The 17,369-nt window shown below is 50.2% G+C and overlaps 1 protein-coding gene and 1 pseudogene across 1 annotated transcript; one reads left to right on the forward strand and one right to left on the reverse strand.

Annotated features, from left to right (window-relative positions):
- Positions 1-428: 428 nt before the first annotated feature.
- On the forward strand, positions 429-2,828 carry LOC114828117 (uncharacterized; annotated as a pseudogene).
- Positions 2,829-8,556: 5,728 nt separating this feature from the next.
- On the reverse strand, positions 8,557-10,272 carry LOC100904703 (uncharacterized). The gene is made up of 4 exons (XM_029110957.1): positions 10,215-10,272; positions 9,913-10,081; positions 9,195-9,358; positions 8,557-9,028 (listed from the first exon to the last, which is right to left on the reverse strand). The coding sequence occupies exons 1-4, from the start codon at positions 10,270-10,272 to the stop codon at positions 8,781-8,783; spliced, it is 639 nt and encodes a 212-aa protein (XP_028966790.1). The 3' UTR covers positions 8,557-8,780.
- Positions 10,273-17,369: the final 7,097 nt, after the last annotated feature.

A 17,369-nucleotide genomic window follows, 5' to 3' on the forward strand; every position in this document is an offset into this window, starting at 1 on the left:
CGGACGATACTAAGAGCAGCGGTGCAGCTCGGAACTCGTCAAGAGTGAAGACTTGTCGTCGTGTGTGATCATGCCATGTGATCTCCGAATGATATTGAGCGAAGCATCCATACTCCATGACGTCTCCCCCACCCCAACGAGTGGATACCGTGGAGAGGTTCCGTCCCCATTCCGGAGCGATCGTGCCCTGAGGCATCTCAGGAAGCGCGCCATTCGAAAATCCCCTCGGTCTCCTAGTGGCGGAAACTCTCCCTGGTCGCGTCACCTCGGGAACCTCGATGTGTAAGGCAACCGATGCGCCGATAAACGTCGACCCTGGCCTAATTCATACCTAACATTCCGAAAGCTCCTCCGAAGGAATGAAGGCGATGAGGTGTCGACCGAGAGCAGACGTCGTCGGAAATCAAACATAAATCATCATCATCAGTATGCGGTGAGATGATCATTGACATGTAGCTCTCCTCACGACTGAGCTCCCGGAAACGTCACTGGAGACCGTCCGTCCGGCTCTTCTTACAGTCCTGAGCAATGCATGCCGGAGATTCGACACCAGCAGCCACTTTGCGGAGCCTTCCGCGCCAACCCTTCGGCTGATTCGCGCTCTATACAGGGTTTCCAGCTTTTCGACGGCGTTTGGCACTTTTTTCGACGGCCCCCCCGATTCTCCGGAACTCGCGAGTGGCGGAATTCCCGCCAGGAATTTTCCGCGGACAGTCTTCAGAAAGATCGATCAACATCTCGCTGCCTGGCAAAAAAACTCTTAGCTCGTCCCGAGAATGTGTGCTCGCGCGAAGTTGAGCTATCCCCACAGACCGTAGATTCTCCGGGAATATTGCCGGATCATAATGCTCGACGTTCTTCGTTATCCGAAACTCGGTGGGACTCCTCACACTCCCCTGCTAAGCCTCCATTAAATTCACGGCAGAAGGATCAACAACCCGCATTGCCTTTAGCGAGTGAGTTCGGGTCGAGGGCCCAGAGTTCTAGTCTTACTATTTATAATATGAACAAGCCATTCAGAACAATGCGGCTGTGATCTGTAATGCCTCAGTACTCTTCTGGACTTTGAACTTTGACGAAATTCTCCGCTGCGGGAGCCTAGTTCTTCTCTTTGTGTAACGCGGAATTCAATAGGTAGCGAATCATCATTCGACAAGATATTCCTCTACCAGAGAACAAAATCGGACTGCAGTGTGCCGCGCCTAATATGGCTTCAGAAAAGACAGAAGAGGAGAAGATTGCATTTTTATCTTGACTTCTGCCATCGAAATTGCTAGGCAGGAGAAGGCAGGCCTGATAACCTGCTTCTTGGACTGCACCCGTGCCTACGATCGAATTGACAGGGCACGACTCTGGGAGGTTCTGGAGAAGAAAGGCATGCCAGAACCTATCATAGAACTACTCAAACTTCTATACACCGATAACAGAGTAGCACTCCATTATAATGGCCACAAATCCAAAACCATACGAACGGAGATTGGACTCCGACAGGGTTGCCCGTTGAGTCCCATCCTATTCATCCTGTACATATCAGAGCTCGAATCGAAGCTACAGCAAACAGGAATCGGATTTAAGGTCAGATTGCCAGGAAAATTGTTCGACACTGAGCGAGAAAGACATCTCTCGATAAGTGGACTATTATTCGCTGACGACTTGGTACTGATCTCACAGACCCGAAAAGGCATGGTCACATTACTAGAGGTAGTATCGAGTTTTGGGGACCAGATGAGTCTCCAATTCAATCCTAGCAAGAGTGCCATTATAGAATATGCGCCATGTAGAGACTCAGAAAAGGAATTCGAAGTCCTAAGCCGGGCGCTACCTACTCTCAACTCCTACAAGTACTTAGGCATCACTCTCTGTGATGGGAAAAACTACCTGGAGGAGCAAGAGAAGGTCTGGGAAATCGAAAGCAGAAAAAGTTCTTGCGACAGATGCACGCCAAATCACTCTGGAGATTTAACAGATTTGAGGTGACTAAGATCCAGTGGAAGAGCACGGCGGTACCTGGATTGACATATGCCAACTCGGTAACCACCATGTCCGCGAAACTGCGGCGGAGACTCGAAACCCTACAACGGGAGGCTGGAAGATGGGCCCTGGGGGAACCCAATGCGAACACCGCCATAGAATTTATAGACGGAGAGCTGGGATGGTCCACGTTCGAAGCCAGAGAAGCAAAGAGTAAGCTAATATATCAGGCTAGAATCAATGAGATGAGCGAGACGAGGTGGCCAAAGGCAATCCAGACAATGATGAAGATTGCGAGTATACCCACCAAACTTCAAAAGAGAAGTCTCGAGTTGAAGAAGAAATTCGGATGTCAGAGCATCCGGGAAATACCAAGGTCAACTCTAAGAGTGAGTCTCGGTGTTTACAAAAAATAAGTTAACGAAACCATCAAAAACAAACTTGACCAAGATTGGGTCGAAGGGATGTCCGAGAAGAGAACCCTTGAACGGTACAGGACTTATAAAACGGTGCGAGGAAATATCGAGCACATCTATGACAATACGAGAGGCAGTCGCCTTCTCGCGAATGCTAGAGCGGGATGTTTACAGACTAGAAAATTTAGGTCTCGTTTCAAAAACATCGGAGCGACCTGCCTGAGGTGCGGGAGAGAAGAGGAAACCCAGGAACATGTGATCCTCGAATGCGAAGACCCCCCGGATGCTGAGTGTATAATACGGAAAAGACTGGGCCTACACGAAGAAAGCACCCCGAAGATGATTTTCGACACAAAAGTAATGTTGGAAGAGTGGGAAAAGAGGAATATCGACAATCCCGACGGACAAATCGCGAAACCGCATCCGCCAACGACCAGCTGAGCCATCGCCCCTATATATTAGGGTCTCTCTCTATGTTGGAGATTTGAACATAGCTAGGGAAGGTCAATAAACAATCAATCAATCAATCAAAATACGCCGGATTAGTCGCATCATACCGTCCCATTCGGCCACTCTTTTCTCGGAGCGTTCGAATCTTCCGGGTGACGTGGGCGTTCGTAGGAGCAGCAGGGACATAGACGCTCATCACCTGATGGAACGCTTGCGAATCCTGCTCGTTCCCTCCTTCGAAACTTGAGAACTAACTAGCTCCAAGGTCGCTGGCCGGACGAAGAACGGAGAATCTTTGGACCTTGTCTCTGGATCGGCCGATGCGAGTCAAATTGCATTGAGAAGATCCTCGGAAAGGATTTTGATGGACTATTCCGTGTAGTAAACGTACTCGGATTCCACCGTGGAATTTCCACGGTGGTTGCATTCAGGGTAAACTTAGCTCTATCCTCATCTTGAGAGGCAGGAGTAACAAGGAGGCGGGCTCGCAAATATGAGCGGTCTCTGACAAAGGGGAGGGCTCCAGAGGTTCGGAAAAGAGACGAGCATGCTAATCAGTTACTAGAAAAATAGGGGCACATTTTCGCCTAATTGGTCTGTCGAGCCCCCTAACCCACACGTATATCGACCAACGATTTTCTGAGCTTGACTCTGCATAAGTCACGTGGAATGACGAATCGTAACTCCGTACACAATCGATCGCTTGAGAGTTCTGTCCAGAGGAAAGGATCTTAGGATTCCTAGATGAGGACTCCTATGTATTCTCAGGAATATATAACATACAACAGGGACATATCTGACGGCCCGCCCATCAGATGTGGATGTTCAATTAGGCATTGATGTAGTGTTTCCTTGGCCGCTTGGAAGCTCTCTTTTCAATGATGCCGCTCCACAAGCCCCATGTATACCCAGAATGAGACTTGGAGTGCACCTACCTATTATTCGTTGAGCCGCTCCCGCTCTCCGGAAGACCGAAGGGGCGAAGGGAACTCGAGCTAGAATGACTTGATTGAATATTGAGTAAGTATCCGAGACGAAAGTCCGTCTATCTTGAGTGAGATTCCCCCCAGCCGAAAAAATATGGCAACCTCTTTCAAAATTCCTCTTTAATGAATCTTCCGAAGTGCCCATTCCAGTATTCTACCTCCTTGTGTAAACATATCGTGCTATCCGAGACGAGTCCCGGTACTCCAACGAGTGATCGCAAGTACATAATCAATTCTATACACTTATCGTATATTTTTGAACATTGCTACTCCCGTCGACGCTGAAAATGGACGGTGGAAAAGTTGTATTGCAGTTCTTTGATGAGGCTGTCGAAGTCAGCGTCGTTCGCCTTCTAATCTAAACATACAAAACTTGAACAGAAGTCCTCTATACTTTGAATACTGCCTCCTCTCCGCGATCGCTCCATCAAAATATACAGTCGTTCGTCTCATGGGGGAACTGTGGACTAAACATGTTCCCGACGACATGGTACTTTCTTTCCCTTCTCTGCTCAACGCCGCGGCAGCCTGATGCTAGCTTAAAATCTCCGCTCCTATGGTCGCTTTGAAATAATCACAGCAATGGATACGTTTCATGGTGAGACATTATCGCATACTTTGTGGCTACGTGTGACCAAAACTCTGATCATTATTCAATGATCACATTCGGGTGGGGAAACCCGGACGTTGGGATACTCCATTCGAAATTTCCGTCCGCGTGTACAGGTTCAAAAAATACCTTTCACAACCAGTCTGTCGTGCTTGGAAAATTCGAAAAACCCGCAATTCGCACGCAGAAATCAACAAATATCCGTTTGCGCGACTTGTTCGTTCTCCGGCTTGACGAGATATCCGGAGAGAAGCGCTCTCTGATCTAATCCGCATACAAATCGGTCGATCGAGTACTTCATCTATGACGATGCAGCTTCCCATAGCTCGAAACCACACAAGTACGACAGGAGCAGCGCTCCTGTAGCTACACTCTCGTGGATCAATCCCCCCTTCTCATCGGATTCTTTCAGAGTCTCCGAAAGCTTCGGGAATCGGAGCGGATTGGCGCTCCGCTCCAGGACGGATTTTGTTGGAATGCTAACATTCACACAGAGGAACTCAAACGGCATCGTCTTGTTGATACTTCCCTACTAACTCCGAAATTTTCATTTGAAAACCTTTTGATATCCCAGCCAAGCTCACGAATGCGATGATCTTGTCGAGAATTTTCGAAGGCACTAAGAACACTACAACTGCATAATCGACAGTGAAGCTTCCGAATAACATGACGAGTCCAAAAATTGAGGTGAGATCGATCCCGATCGTCGAATACACCACAAGCTGCAGACACACGGCGAAGCAGATGGCTGCAAGAAGATGGAACGTCAATGTCTACATAGACTTTACTACGAGAGAATATTCCGTCCATATCTTCAACGAAACCATGATATAATTAGATCGGCAGAGACACGACCCAGCAGAGGGTCCCGAACGATAACCATGACTCTGATGTCCGTAGAAGATCATGCATGCATGTACGTACTTGTATTGTACGCTCTTGATCGCCCACTCACAATTTAGCATGAAGACTATAGGGGTGTCGATGATTACTGACAGCACGGCTGTCAGATATGCGAGTGAACATAGAAATAGTGTGCTGAAAAAGACGCTCAAAACGAACGATGCTTTAACGCGGGGAAAGATGTGGATGAAGAAGAACACCAGAGTGGATCCGCTACGGAGTTGAAAATAGGATGGGGTTTAGTCAGAGTGCCTGCGGTGGTCGTCAAACGTTCCGTCTGATCGAGTCATCAACTCACAAAGCGATGTGGACGGTCAAGTAGTTCTTGTTCAGCCAGGAGTTGACAACTGGGACGTAAAGCACAATGGCCATTACGCTTGCCAAGAAACCGAATGGAAAACTCATCAGGAGTAGCGCTAACGGCACGAGAGCAGAACCTACAGAGCGCTTCGACTTGGCCTCTGCGGAGCTGGGGTCGAGCTCGAGGGTTTTCGGACGGATCACGGAGACCGCTAGAAAAAAAAATGTGACCACCTTGAGATCAGATGCGTACTCAGATATCTGCAATGACGGTCTCGACTTGGTGCGACGAATATGAGACCACGGGGCGGGGAGGGTCGCCTCTTTCTTCGTGGATCTTCTCCATCGGTCATCATCATTTTTTCTTACTCCAGAGCCAATGAAGTTTTTTCCAGACGATCTAAAGCCCCAATATTGAATCCGATGTTTGCGGAGTTCGTCGTCGAGGCGCGGTGATCGTTCGGATCGGGTCCGACGCGCCCCGTACACAGAGGCCTTAATCATTCCGATAATGTTCGCTCTTCCATGTGAAAATGAAGGCACGTTGACGTCGCCTGAGATCGGGATGTCAGCGTGACCATACCGACGTGAGCTTCATGGAACGAGAGCGAGACGAGTCGAACGCTCCGTGTGAGCACTCGTCTATCGCTCTTGTTCGATTAGAGTCAACGGAATCCGCTGTAGCCCTTCCGAAACCGGAAGTTTCCCGGAATGGACCCCGACCCCACCCTAGAAGAGTATCGACTTCCCGATAGATTCCATCGGCCTGAGCAGCCTAGCTCTCTGCTCCCGAGTGGAAATCTCTTCAGAGAGGGGGTTTGGAGAAAAGGGGGTTTGTGCCTCCGTGATCTCAATCATAGAAGAGGTCATACATTCCAGAACTCACCCGTCCCGCCGGCGGTTGCGTCTACTCTCAGGTGGCTCCATTCACCGAGTTCGTCCTCCGGCGAATGCGGTTTTGATGAGAAGTGGACTGCCCTGCAAGGAAGAAGCGACAAACACCGCGGTCAGCGAGCTTCCGAACTATTCCTTGTCCGGAAAACTTCAATCCTCAGATGCAGCATGAGCGAGCCGATCTTTGGACACCGGCCAACATTGAGGAGATTCAGACAATGAGGAGAGGGTCAGGTTGGGTGTCGAGTGAAAGGTGCTGATGACTTCTCGGAGAAGGCGGAGACATCGAGCTCTTACTCTTCGATGATGTTTCCCAAAATCGTGATCCTTGAAGCTCGAGCACTTCTACAGAACATGCCCCCTCGTAGCTCAGAGGATCCGATTAAGTTCTCGGAGAAATTCTCCAACGGGCATCTCGGGTGCTCCCCCGCTCTCAAAGTTTTATCCTCATCGGACCTGGTTATCTTGAAACTCACGCCCATATCTGAACAGAACTCCAAGAGCAACAGGTCTGTCCTCGCAGCGCTGTGCTGCGCGCAGGATGACTCCGAGAAGACGGACGTCCTCCGCAAAGCGCACGTCCTTTGACATTCACAGGAACTGTGTGGCCTGCTGCTTCGGGCATATTAAGCCAAAACAAAAACCGGCGCTCGCAGTCTGGCCGGCCAATCATTGTCATGGGGAGCGATCATTGGATGCTCCCACATTTTACTCTGCCGATGAGTTTCCCGCTCAGTGACTTGCTCATCCCTCGATCACCTGCGACAACTCCGCACCGCCGGAGAGCCTCGGGTCTCTCTCTCGGACTGATTCTTCCACGAGGACTATTGCAATCTGAAGCTCGAGCCACGCATTCAGAGCATCGGTGCCTCGGTCTATAGCGCGAATGGCATGAAGATTTTCCCGTTCGGATCTGACTGGAAGAGTACCGAATAGATATATGCAGTCGACATGACATCGATTCTGGGTGATACACGCTGCCTCGTTGCGAGGTCCGACCAGAGATCCGGAGCGTACTTGAATGCTCTTTGCAAAGTTCAAGGTCAACATTTCAACGTGAGCGGGCGAGCACACACACATGACTATTATCTCTGGGATAAGCAGGAAAGCAGGAGAGATGGAAGATGGTACTTACGATTGGTCCATGCCGTGCTGGGCCTTTGGCAGCTCACCGCAACGTAGGCCGGCGTTATGAATTGAGATTAACGAAGCAAAGGTTTCAAGCACTGGCTGCTCGAGAGACCCACAGGAATGGATAGTTGGTGCGCCGACCCGCTAGCCCCTTGGCCAGGCCAGAGGCAGGAGGGGAGAACGGCGGAGAGACAGAGAGAAAAAATCGGAGAGTGGCCTAGTGAATTTGATAGAGGTTTGCCGTGGGTACCAGGTCAAACTATTTACGTAGGGTAGGGAGGGGAGTGTGGAACGGGTAGGATGATGCTGTGCCGAATACCAACTAAGTTTCAAATCTCGTTGCGTGGGGTCTAAGGCAGACGAGCGACTGAGGCAAGCGGCGATCCAGGAGCGAGAGGTCCGACCGGCAGTCAGTCTGGCGCCAAGCCAAAGAGGAGCCTCCCCACTGCAGCCTTCTAAGATGAGTGAAATACTGTGTACGTTGCTCTCCGGTGTCATGCCCTAATAGCTGCAGGGCGGGGCTCCTCCTTCGCTGGCATTCTGTCCGTTTGCACCCCCTGACCCCAGACATGCGGTCGAAGCATTCGATCGTCAGACGACACGAGAATGTTGCACGCTCCAGGATTCAGCGCGATGTGTAATTTTCGTCCTACAGGCGTTCAGCTGACATGCATCTGCTCAAGTCCCGTCGACATGTCCCAGGAACGCGACCCAATGGGAAGACAACCCGCGGTACGGGAGGAAGGGCGAGAGAGGGGGATTTCGTGAGCTACATCAAGAAATGGGCAGATTCCAAAAATCAAGCTGAAATTTTATTCTATTGGATGGTGTGAAATTTTTGGCCTGGTCGCGACGACGACCTCGGCGGCCGGAGATGATAGAGTCGGGCTCACCGTGTGAGTTCCGATGGAATATCGAGCAAGAGAGCGCGATGAATCAGAATATTATTCATCGCGGGGCGGGAAAACATAATCCTCGAGGCAAACATTGCGCGGATGCTCCTAAGACGAGGAATGAATTATGTACCTAAATCCCTCACCGATTTCCGTACACCCGCGCTGTTTTGAGCAACGAGTCATAATTTTGGAGGAAATTCGCCAGACAATAGACCAGCTTGATTCAGATACGCTCTTCAAGAGCGAGATAGTTGACAATAGACCGCACTTTGAACATCATCACTGCGGCGGATACACCCATCGCACCTCCGGTGATGGCCTTGTCGGCGACCGAAGCCGCCAGAGCACAGGCTACAGCTACATAGTTGATAAGATGGCTCGAAAGAATAATCAGGATCCCCGTCGGGGCCGTCAGATCCAACGGCAGGAAGGAAAACGCGAGTATTTCCGTGCACGTCATGAGACAGATAACTGTAACATTGAGAAACGGTCCACGCTGAGGGAAGTTCGCTCACTGTATCGAGCGGATGAAAGAGTTATGAAAGGATAGCGTTGCATTATGCTGCCGCTCCGGAAACCGACACGATCGTAGACCGAATATTCGCCGGCGCCCACCCCGGGAAGTTGGAATACTCACGGTTCATCATGAAGGCACAATAGGTTTCGAAAAATGCACAGAGCGAGGATTCGACGTAGGCGAAGTCAATCACGAAAACTGCCAGGACCATCAGTGTGTAGCTTGTCGAGGATTGGATCGGTGCATAGAACAGGACCACTAGGAGCAACAGCGGCATGGCTATACTGGAAAGGAAATACGGCGAGATCCGTGCAGGACCCGGAGTTAACTTATATCCAGGAAGGCCTAGCTTTCGAAACGAGAGATGAGCCGCTGTTCAATGTACGCTTAAGTATTCGTGCGATGTCGTACGAAACGCTAACTCTATTGCAGGTCCCGAAGTCAGTTCAGCCCCGAATGACCGTACTCGGATATCGCCAGTTGGAGTTCGTCCATCTTATATGAACGGCTAAGTGAGCGAATTCGCACAGAACTCGAGCGCCATTATTAGAGTCGATAAGCTGATACGAGGTGTGACCGGTTGAGTTCCTAGGTGAACCTTTCTGAGTAAGTCCGTGGGCGCCAACTCGAAGGCACCAACCCTCGAGACAACGTGGGAATGACAATACCGTCATCATCTAGAATTTGTGCCGTGAAGAGGAAGTCGTTCAAAGGGGCTTGATCAGGATCCCGAGAATCGATGTCGGCACGTGTCTTCCCCCAGACGATGCTTGACTCGGGGAGAAGGCACGAGGAAACGATAGAATACCAAAGAGACATGACGAATTTATCAACTCACAATGAGCAGTAGGCCATCTTAGGATTATATATTATCCAGAATTTGACGTTTGGCTCGAAAAGAGCGACGGTCACGAATACCGTCAGGTAGCAGAGCGGGAACCATAGCAGTAAGAAGAGAGTACGGAGCACCGTCCGGCGGCACTCCTCCGCGGCGACATCTTTCTCCACTGTCAAGGAAAAAGGAAGGACTGAGATATCAATCAGTGTTCGCTATATATATAATCCGTTTATATATGTATATATCCGTTTCGATATAATCCGTTCTGATGGAGCCGTCCTGCGGTGGAGCTCGTAACTGACCGAAGTCGAGGAGGACCTCTCTGCACTCGTCGATCGCGGCGAAGCCTTGCCTCGCCATGACACGTCCTAGAGGAGGATGAGGTCTGAACTCTGCCAAAATCGATGACAGCACCCGTCAGGGCACACGACGTAAAGGTGTCAAACCTCGCGTCATCTCGAGGGACGATTTCAGCTCCTTGGCTGCCGCGGAACTACACAGAATTTCACAAATGAATTTATTTCACAATCAGAAGCTTTCGGAAGCAGCAGCGTGGTATAGAATGGTATAGTTCCCTAGACTAGGGACCATCGCCCCTATGTCTTGGCTGTGGTCCAAATTCAGGAAGGCTCACTCCTTCGACTAAAAGCTCATCCGCAAGCCAAACTATCGGAACGATTCCGTCCCCGTCTCCTCGAGGCTTGAATCGAGTCCTCCATTCCCAAAACGAACTATCGGCACCTGGACGGATAAAGAGGAATGGATAATCGGGTCCACTCAGCCGGATACCTCGAGAAGCGAGGATTGGCCGAGTTTTACTTTACGGAGCAGAAACTCTTTAGCGGATCGCATGACGAGTCCTCGACCAGACGAGCCCTCGCAAAATCGATCTGCACTCAGTCGATGAAGCTCGTACTGTTAAAGAGAAAAATTCTTCCGAGAACAGCTTTCCTGATCCTCTCGGAAGGTCGGGCCCCGAAAGGATCATAGGTAAAACAGCAGCTCAGAAGGAATATTTGATATATTAACAACAACGATACGAAATAAATCATACGGTCGGGCTCGATAGTCCAGTCACGCGTTTTCGGAGGAATCAAGTCAATGTATGAGAATTCAGAAATGGCACCTATCCGCCGGTTCGCCGCATTCTCCGTGGCGAAGCAAATGAAAGTCGCGACCCCTAATGAAAGGATTCTCCTCAATCATCGTTCTCGGATCGATGATCGGTGAGTGTACACCTGGTCAACCTTCCGCTTGAGAACTTTTCAACTTCGGGGTCGTCATCGCCCCCTGAAGTTGCACGTTGGAAGGATTAGGGTCACTCATCGCATATCAAACGCACGATGCTAAGGGTGCGGAATCAGCCCCGCCGCGGATAGCCGGAAGTGTAATCATCGGAAACAGTGAAATGTCGGCAGTTCCGCGTTCGGGAGCGTGCGGATGAGCTCCTTCGGCACGATCGGCTCATCGCTTCGAGGGATTCTCGTGAAGCGCGGGGGTGGGAAAAAGACATGTCGAGGAATTCTTGTTTTTGTCGAGCTCGCGAGGGGACTAGGTGGTGTCTAGCCACTAGCCATACCGAGTCCATTCAACAAGATTTCGTCCATTAACTTTTAGTTTCGGCATCGAGTCAGTCTGCACAGCAGAAGAAAGAAAATGACATCGCAGGGGTCATCGATACCGTTCTGTACGCCTCGATCATGTTGGATCCACTCATGCTGAAAAAATGCATACTCGTTCGCGATACAGTTTTCCTCGGCGTGAGTACCGTGAACTCCCTGAGTTTGCTCCATTCAGTCCACTTCCTCTGGACCGAACTCTCCGATATTGTTGAATGCTAGTAATCAACATCTCAATGACAGGTGAACGTCCACAACTTGGGCGGCCTCGGTCGAGCGAAAGATGTCAAACTGCGAGAAGAAGAAGGGGAGATCTGGCTGACAGTTTATCTCGAAGTTGATAATGTTGTCATTGATTTCGAGTGAGTTTTCGAGTGGGGGACCCGGCATATTCCGTGCCCCGAACAGGGGCGAGCATGAGACATTTCGAGGTATTGAGACATAACTGGGACATTAACCTCGATGCCTTCGTCCTCCAAAAGATTCTGGATCAAGGCTTTTGCGGAAGAAAGGAGTTCTTGCCAGCTGACGATCCCCAAAATGTCGGGCAATTTCACCATCAAACATTCACATGTTGGGGAACTCGGCGAGCTCGGGGTACGTTTTTCTTTTACTGCACCAATTTAATGTTTCCCAAGTTGGCTCGAATCGAAAAATACCAGAACAGAATATTCAATACCGACGGCATATTCTTTCAAATATACAGATCGATGAGATACAGAGAGACAATACGGATTTTTTCTGCCACGACGAGTTGCCGGATGCTGTGACCAAACAGATCAAAGAATCTCTGCGGTCGGCGATGTATTTCGAGAGGATAAGGGTGAGTTGTCGATGAATCCAGGGTGCGACTCACGGATCATTTGAGGAGATACTAATCTGGTCAATACCTGGGATTCACAGTTAGAAACCTACATCAAAGGGTGGGCGAAATTCGGTGTTAAATACCTGCATCTAAGGAAACTTCTTCATCGCCGCTTCTGTAAACTCGGCCTGCTCAGCTACTGTAACCCCGCCGAAATCTATGAACTTTGAGTTTGATCGCGAGAACTCGACTACAAGGTCCTGCTGCAGGCTTGCTGCATCGGCTGAACTGACAGCACGAAGAGGTTCCACTAGAGTCCTGGTCGAGGACCTGGAGCGTAGTTCGGAACCGAGGGAAGCAAGCAGGGAACAAGGAAATGCTCGCGATCAGCGATTTTCCTGAGCTCGGCCCACGTGACGCGGAAATCGAGAGATTCGATGTACTTCAGAGGGAGGAATTGAAGGAATCAATAAATGGAATTGAGTCATTAGAAGCATGGAGCACATTTGAGTTCACCGTGCGGAAGCAAATCTTTGCCAACCGTCCGGTGACTTCCGGATCGATCTCCTCAGAACGATCGCCCCGATCGGAGCTCACGATGATGGTTCATGATCGATCAAAATCAGGAATTTCATGAGCATGACGCTCAGAGCTCGAATCTAATGCGAGCGACCCAAGGATGATAGCCCCATGTTCAATCTCCGCTTGAATTCCCTGCTTGCGGATCGCGCTCCCTCCATTTTGTTCCTCCCATGGGCCTCCTGAAGATTCCAAGCTTACTTTGCTTCCGAATACCAACGCGACAGGATGCGACCGCAGTCGAGTCGACTTCTGGGATCGTTCGAGGTGTCATTAGCCGTCAGTGATGATCAGAGCTGAGAAACGATGTCGAGATGACTCATCACACGAGACCTGGAAGGAGCTGAGAATATAAATCAACACATCGGTCGTTCCGTATTCTTGTCACGCTCGGAACTTTTCCATCAAACCTGTAGGCCGCGAATGGTAGTTTCGATTTAACTTCCGTCAATCAGCGCACGAAGTTGTTGATTGCAGTCGACATGCTTCAAGTGGTCGTCCCACCGCCACGCCGCTTGCGTTTCGTAACGGAGTGGATGAGAGCTTTGCTCTCAAATGAAAAACTTCTTTCTGATATCAACGCTTGCGTATCTGGTCGGTGAGTTGCCAGCTCGATATTTTGCAGTTTCCTCGCCAAGAGAGCTCCTCTGTTGTAGCCCGAAGCCGGCGTGGGAGTCCCGTGAATATTCTCGATTCGGCAAACCGAGAAGAAATAGCTGTTTGAACGTGAGCCGAGTCCATCCAGTTATCACCCAGAGTTGTCTACCTGAGGACCCCCTCTTGGCTCGTTCACTCCCGACCTCTGGGTCATGACTTATGAGTCATGTCTTGAGTTCCATATACGGGACGGAATTTCGAAGGATTCACGCTGTAAGAAGGCAAGCTCTATCATGTTTCTCTCGACGCCGACTGTCACCAATTCCAGGAAGAAGTCTACAGGATGTTCTTACCACGAAGCAAAAGAAAGAAAAAGACATCGGTGAATTGGTCGACTCTGTTCTATACGCCGGTATCGTTGTGGACCCGTTGCGTCTGAACCAATGCATTCCTGGAAAGGATACCGTTCTATTAGCAGTGAGTATTGGTTTCATGGATTGGCTTTCCTCCAAGGTCTGTATTCGTAACTGATTTCATAGGCCTTCGATGGTCGCATCACTCCGATGTCTCCTCTGTGATAGTGAGCGATACTTTTCCAGAAACACATCCACGGACTCAGTGGCGCGAGTCGGGCGGGCGATGTTACATTGACCGAGAAAAGCGGCTTGATTTGGCTCGAGGTACGACTCATGGTTGAGGATGTGACCATCGAATTCGAGTGAGTTTCCGAGATCACCCATCTGTGCGCTCAATCGGAGTACTGGAACAATGATTCGGAGCGGGAACGATTCTCCTGCCCAATGATTCTTACAGGTTCTACGTCAAGAGATTCTACCGGAGGAGATCCGATTGTAAGGTGGTCATTCCGAGAGCTGCTGGATTCTTCCGATTGAAACAGTCCAAAATTGTCAGTCTGGAAGCTTTTAAGGCGAGTAACGTCGCTGCCCCGTGCACGAGCCGTCTGGAACCCTCCCCTTCGCATTCCGTCTTTATCTGACCAGAGGTTTCGTTCTAATCGTCAGATTGACGACCTTGACCCGGATGAGTTCGAAATCGAGTGCGCCCAAGAGTTGCCATTCCTTCTGATGCAGAAAATCAAGGAGGAGATTCGAGACCTGGCGGCTTTCGGGAAGTCGGTGGTAAAGTTTCGATTTGACGCACCATCAGAGGCTGTTGGACAAGATGCTCCGCGTACAGATTTGTGATATGTAATCGAAAGTTTTATACTCGTAGGCGGAGAATTATTCTGGATGGTGGGCTAACTTCGGTGCGAAATACTTGTATTTGAGGAGAGTGCTCCACCGACGCTTCTGCCAGAATCTCGGAATAGGAACCTATTGTGACCCGAACCAAATATATGAGTTGGACTGAAACAGAGGGGACCGACGCGACGCCGGCCTCGAATTTCAACGGAATAAAAATCTTCTCCATGTGATCGCTCCCGCTCGTCTCGAGGCCTGCGCTGAATTCTCCGTCACTGAGACCGTGCGTTTCCAATCCAAGAATTTGAATGTACCGAAAACGGGCATATTTTCTTGACGCGACCGCGAATTAGGTACGTAATTAGAGACGTTTCTGAGGCTTTCCGCTGGAGGATCTCCGCTTGTAGCGAATTTTTGATTCCACGAATTATCGAGGGTGCGAATTATCGGGACTCCACTGTAGTACCAAGAGATTCCGGAGTGGGGAGAGGGCATCTGCTGGGGACGATGAGTCTCTTTGGTCAACGGTCTGCTTCTGCAATACGGACACGGAGAGGGAGCCTCCGTCATCGCTCGAAAAGGTACGTTTCACTGATGGAATTAACCTCCTCTTGATCGAGGAGCCCATCGTCCCTTGCCGAAAAATTCTCCATTCGACCGGTGAGAGCCGCGGGGGCAAGGCAGTTGATCGGTTTGTCGGAAAAGGTGCGCCATGCGATTGTGCTGGTGCGAAGAGTCATCGACGCTCCCTTCCGGAAGAAACGGCCTGGGATATCATGTACCGCACATAAGTCTCCTGATGGAAGTTCCCCGCACGGCTCCCTGAAAAAGTAAAAGTCCCCCTCCGACACAGGCTTCCGCCCCCTGATGCAAGGTCCCGCGTCAATTTGTAAACATCAAATTAGATCTTGTAAACATTGCGGGGGATGGGCTCATCCACCTATGCCATCGAGACTGTTGCTGTTGGGTGATGATCGCCGAGCTCTCCATCGAGAACTGGCTTTCCCCTCGGTTCCGTCATCGCTTTCCCGACGCGGAATAATTCTTCATATATCATAAGCCCCGCCGGAGGGACGTGAAAAATTAGAAGCCGAGGTCACTATTAGGGTATAACGGTATGTACTTTTAGTGGTTGTTCCCTCACATGCAGAAACTGCGCACTGCGGGAACCTCATCCTTGCCTCATCTTCAGTTCCCCAGTCTCTTCCTCTTAGATCGTTGCAGTACGTGTTTCTTGCCGGAATCATACCCTGGGAACCTCTGCTTGAGCGCAAAGAGTCTTGAATGTGATGAATAAGCGGTCGTCTTCGGAACACTACCGGTACCGAGGCTTTTCAGTGTATGTACAGACACCTAAGCTAGTGCGTCCCAAACCTCCGCGAAAAGTTCACTTGATGGAAGGAATTCGCGCTTCCTTCATCGACGAACTCCTCCAGATCTGCACGTGCTCCTTAATAATAGCCTTCCCCCCCGTGCCTCTCGCTCCTGGCTTACGGCGGCCCCATGCTCATATTATCTTCACCTCGCATGTTATGTGTGTGTACATCTGCCGGCGTATCGGAAAGCCCCTGCTTCGTGGGAAGAGAGGCGAAACAGCGACAACGAAGTCCCGTATTCAGAGACTGGAAGTCTCATCTTGCCGCGCAGAATATTTCCTCGCGCCTTCCCGAATTCCTGCTGTCTACGACCTAATTCAGGAAGTCGCTGCGGGAGGGTACTCTTTGAGATCCGAGGGAATAATCCAGATTGGATAGGGGAGGTCGGAGATATCGAGGGAGCTTCGAAGCATTGTAAACTTCGGAGACAAATTCGGAACAAGCAGAGAAATCGATACCTTACACACGGTGGGTTAACACAGAATTAGCGAATTGAGCGCGGCACGTCTGTGTGTGGATGAGGGCTTTCGCGCTGACCCGCCTGCCTACGGCGGAGGGAGCGTCATTGCTCGACTGTAACTGAGAAGATAAGCTCGGAGGCAGTGGCGTACGGAGGATTTTTCTTGGAGGGGGGCTAGATCGGGTCTCCGCATGGGGCCTAAATCCAATATGGCGATTCGCTCCTATACTACAGCATTACGAAAGGACCATCTGGGAGGGGGCTATAGCCCCTTTAGCCCCCCCCCCCTGCGTACGCCCTGCTCGGAGGTCTTCCACGATGGATGATGGACAGATATACATGCGTGATTTTCAATGGCTTGTATTTTAACCGGCAGATTTTTTTAAATATTTCGGCTGATCTTCTGATATCGATCAGCAGTTATTTTACCGACTTGCCAACTAATTTATAGACTTGGCAGCTTTCCAAGCGGCAGTATAGAATCGGCGGCGATGATTAGAAGAAGGGCAGTTCTCTTTAAGCAGGGGCAGACTTTAACTCGCTTTGTGCTGCTTCTCCATGGAGGGAGCAGGCAGCTTTATTCGAGTGGCAGTCTTCCTTATTGGATCAGCGGTAATTTTTGCGTTAGGGGAGGGGTTTCGACTTTGAATTCCCCGCCAGAGAGAGCGAATGGGGGAGTTTCGACAACTTCCAGAGGCATGCTTCCTCGGCCTGGGTCGTTAGAATGACAGGTGAGGAGTGGAAGGAGGCGCGCTGCTCCTGTCCATGCTTTCTCAAGGAATACAAATGCAAGCACGCTCTCGGTATGGCTATTCGTCG

This window comes from Galendromus occidentalis, unplaced genomic scaffold (assembly GCF_000255335.2).
Source record: "Galendromus occidentalis unplaced genomic scaffold, Mocc_1.1 scf7180000077183, whole genome shotgun sequence".
NCBI classification, from domain to species: domain Eukaryota; kingdom Metazoa; phylum Arthropoda; class Arachnida; order Mesostigmata; family Phytoseiidae; genus Galendromus; species Galendromus occidentalis.

Coding starts and splice junctions, on each gene's coding strand:
- LOC100904703 (XM_029110957.1), bottom strand. CDS start 10,272: ATGGCGAGGCAAGGCTTCGCCGCGATCGACGAGTGCAGAGAGGTCCTC. Junction 10,082..10,214: donor AGAGGTCCTCCTCGACTTCG/GTCAGTTACGAG, acceptor TTTCCTTGACAG/TGGAGAAAGATGTCGCCGCG. Junction 9,359..9,912: donor AAGATGGCCTACTGCTCATT/GTGAGTTGATAA, acceptor TTTCCTTTCCAG/TATAGCCATGCCGCTGTTGC.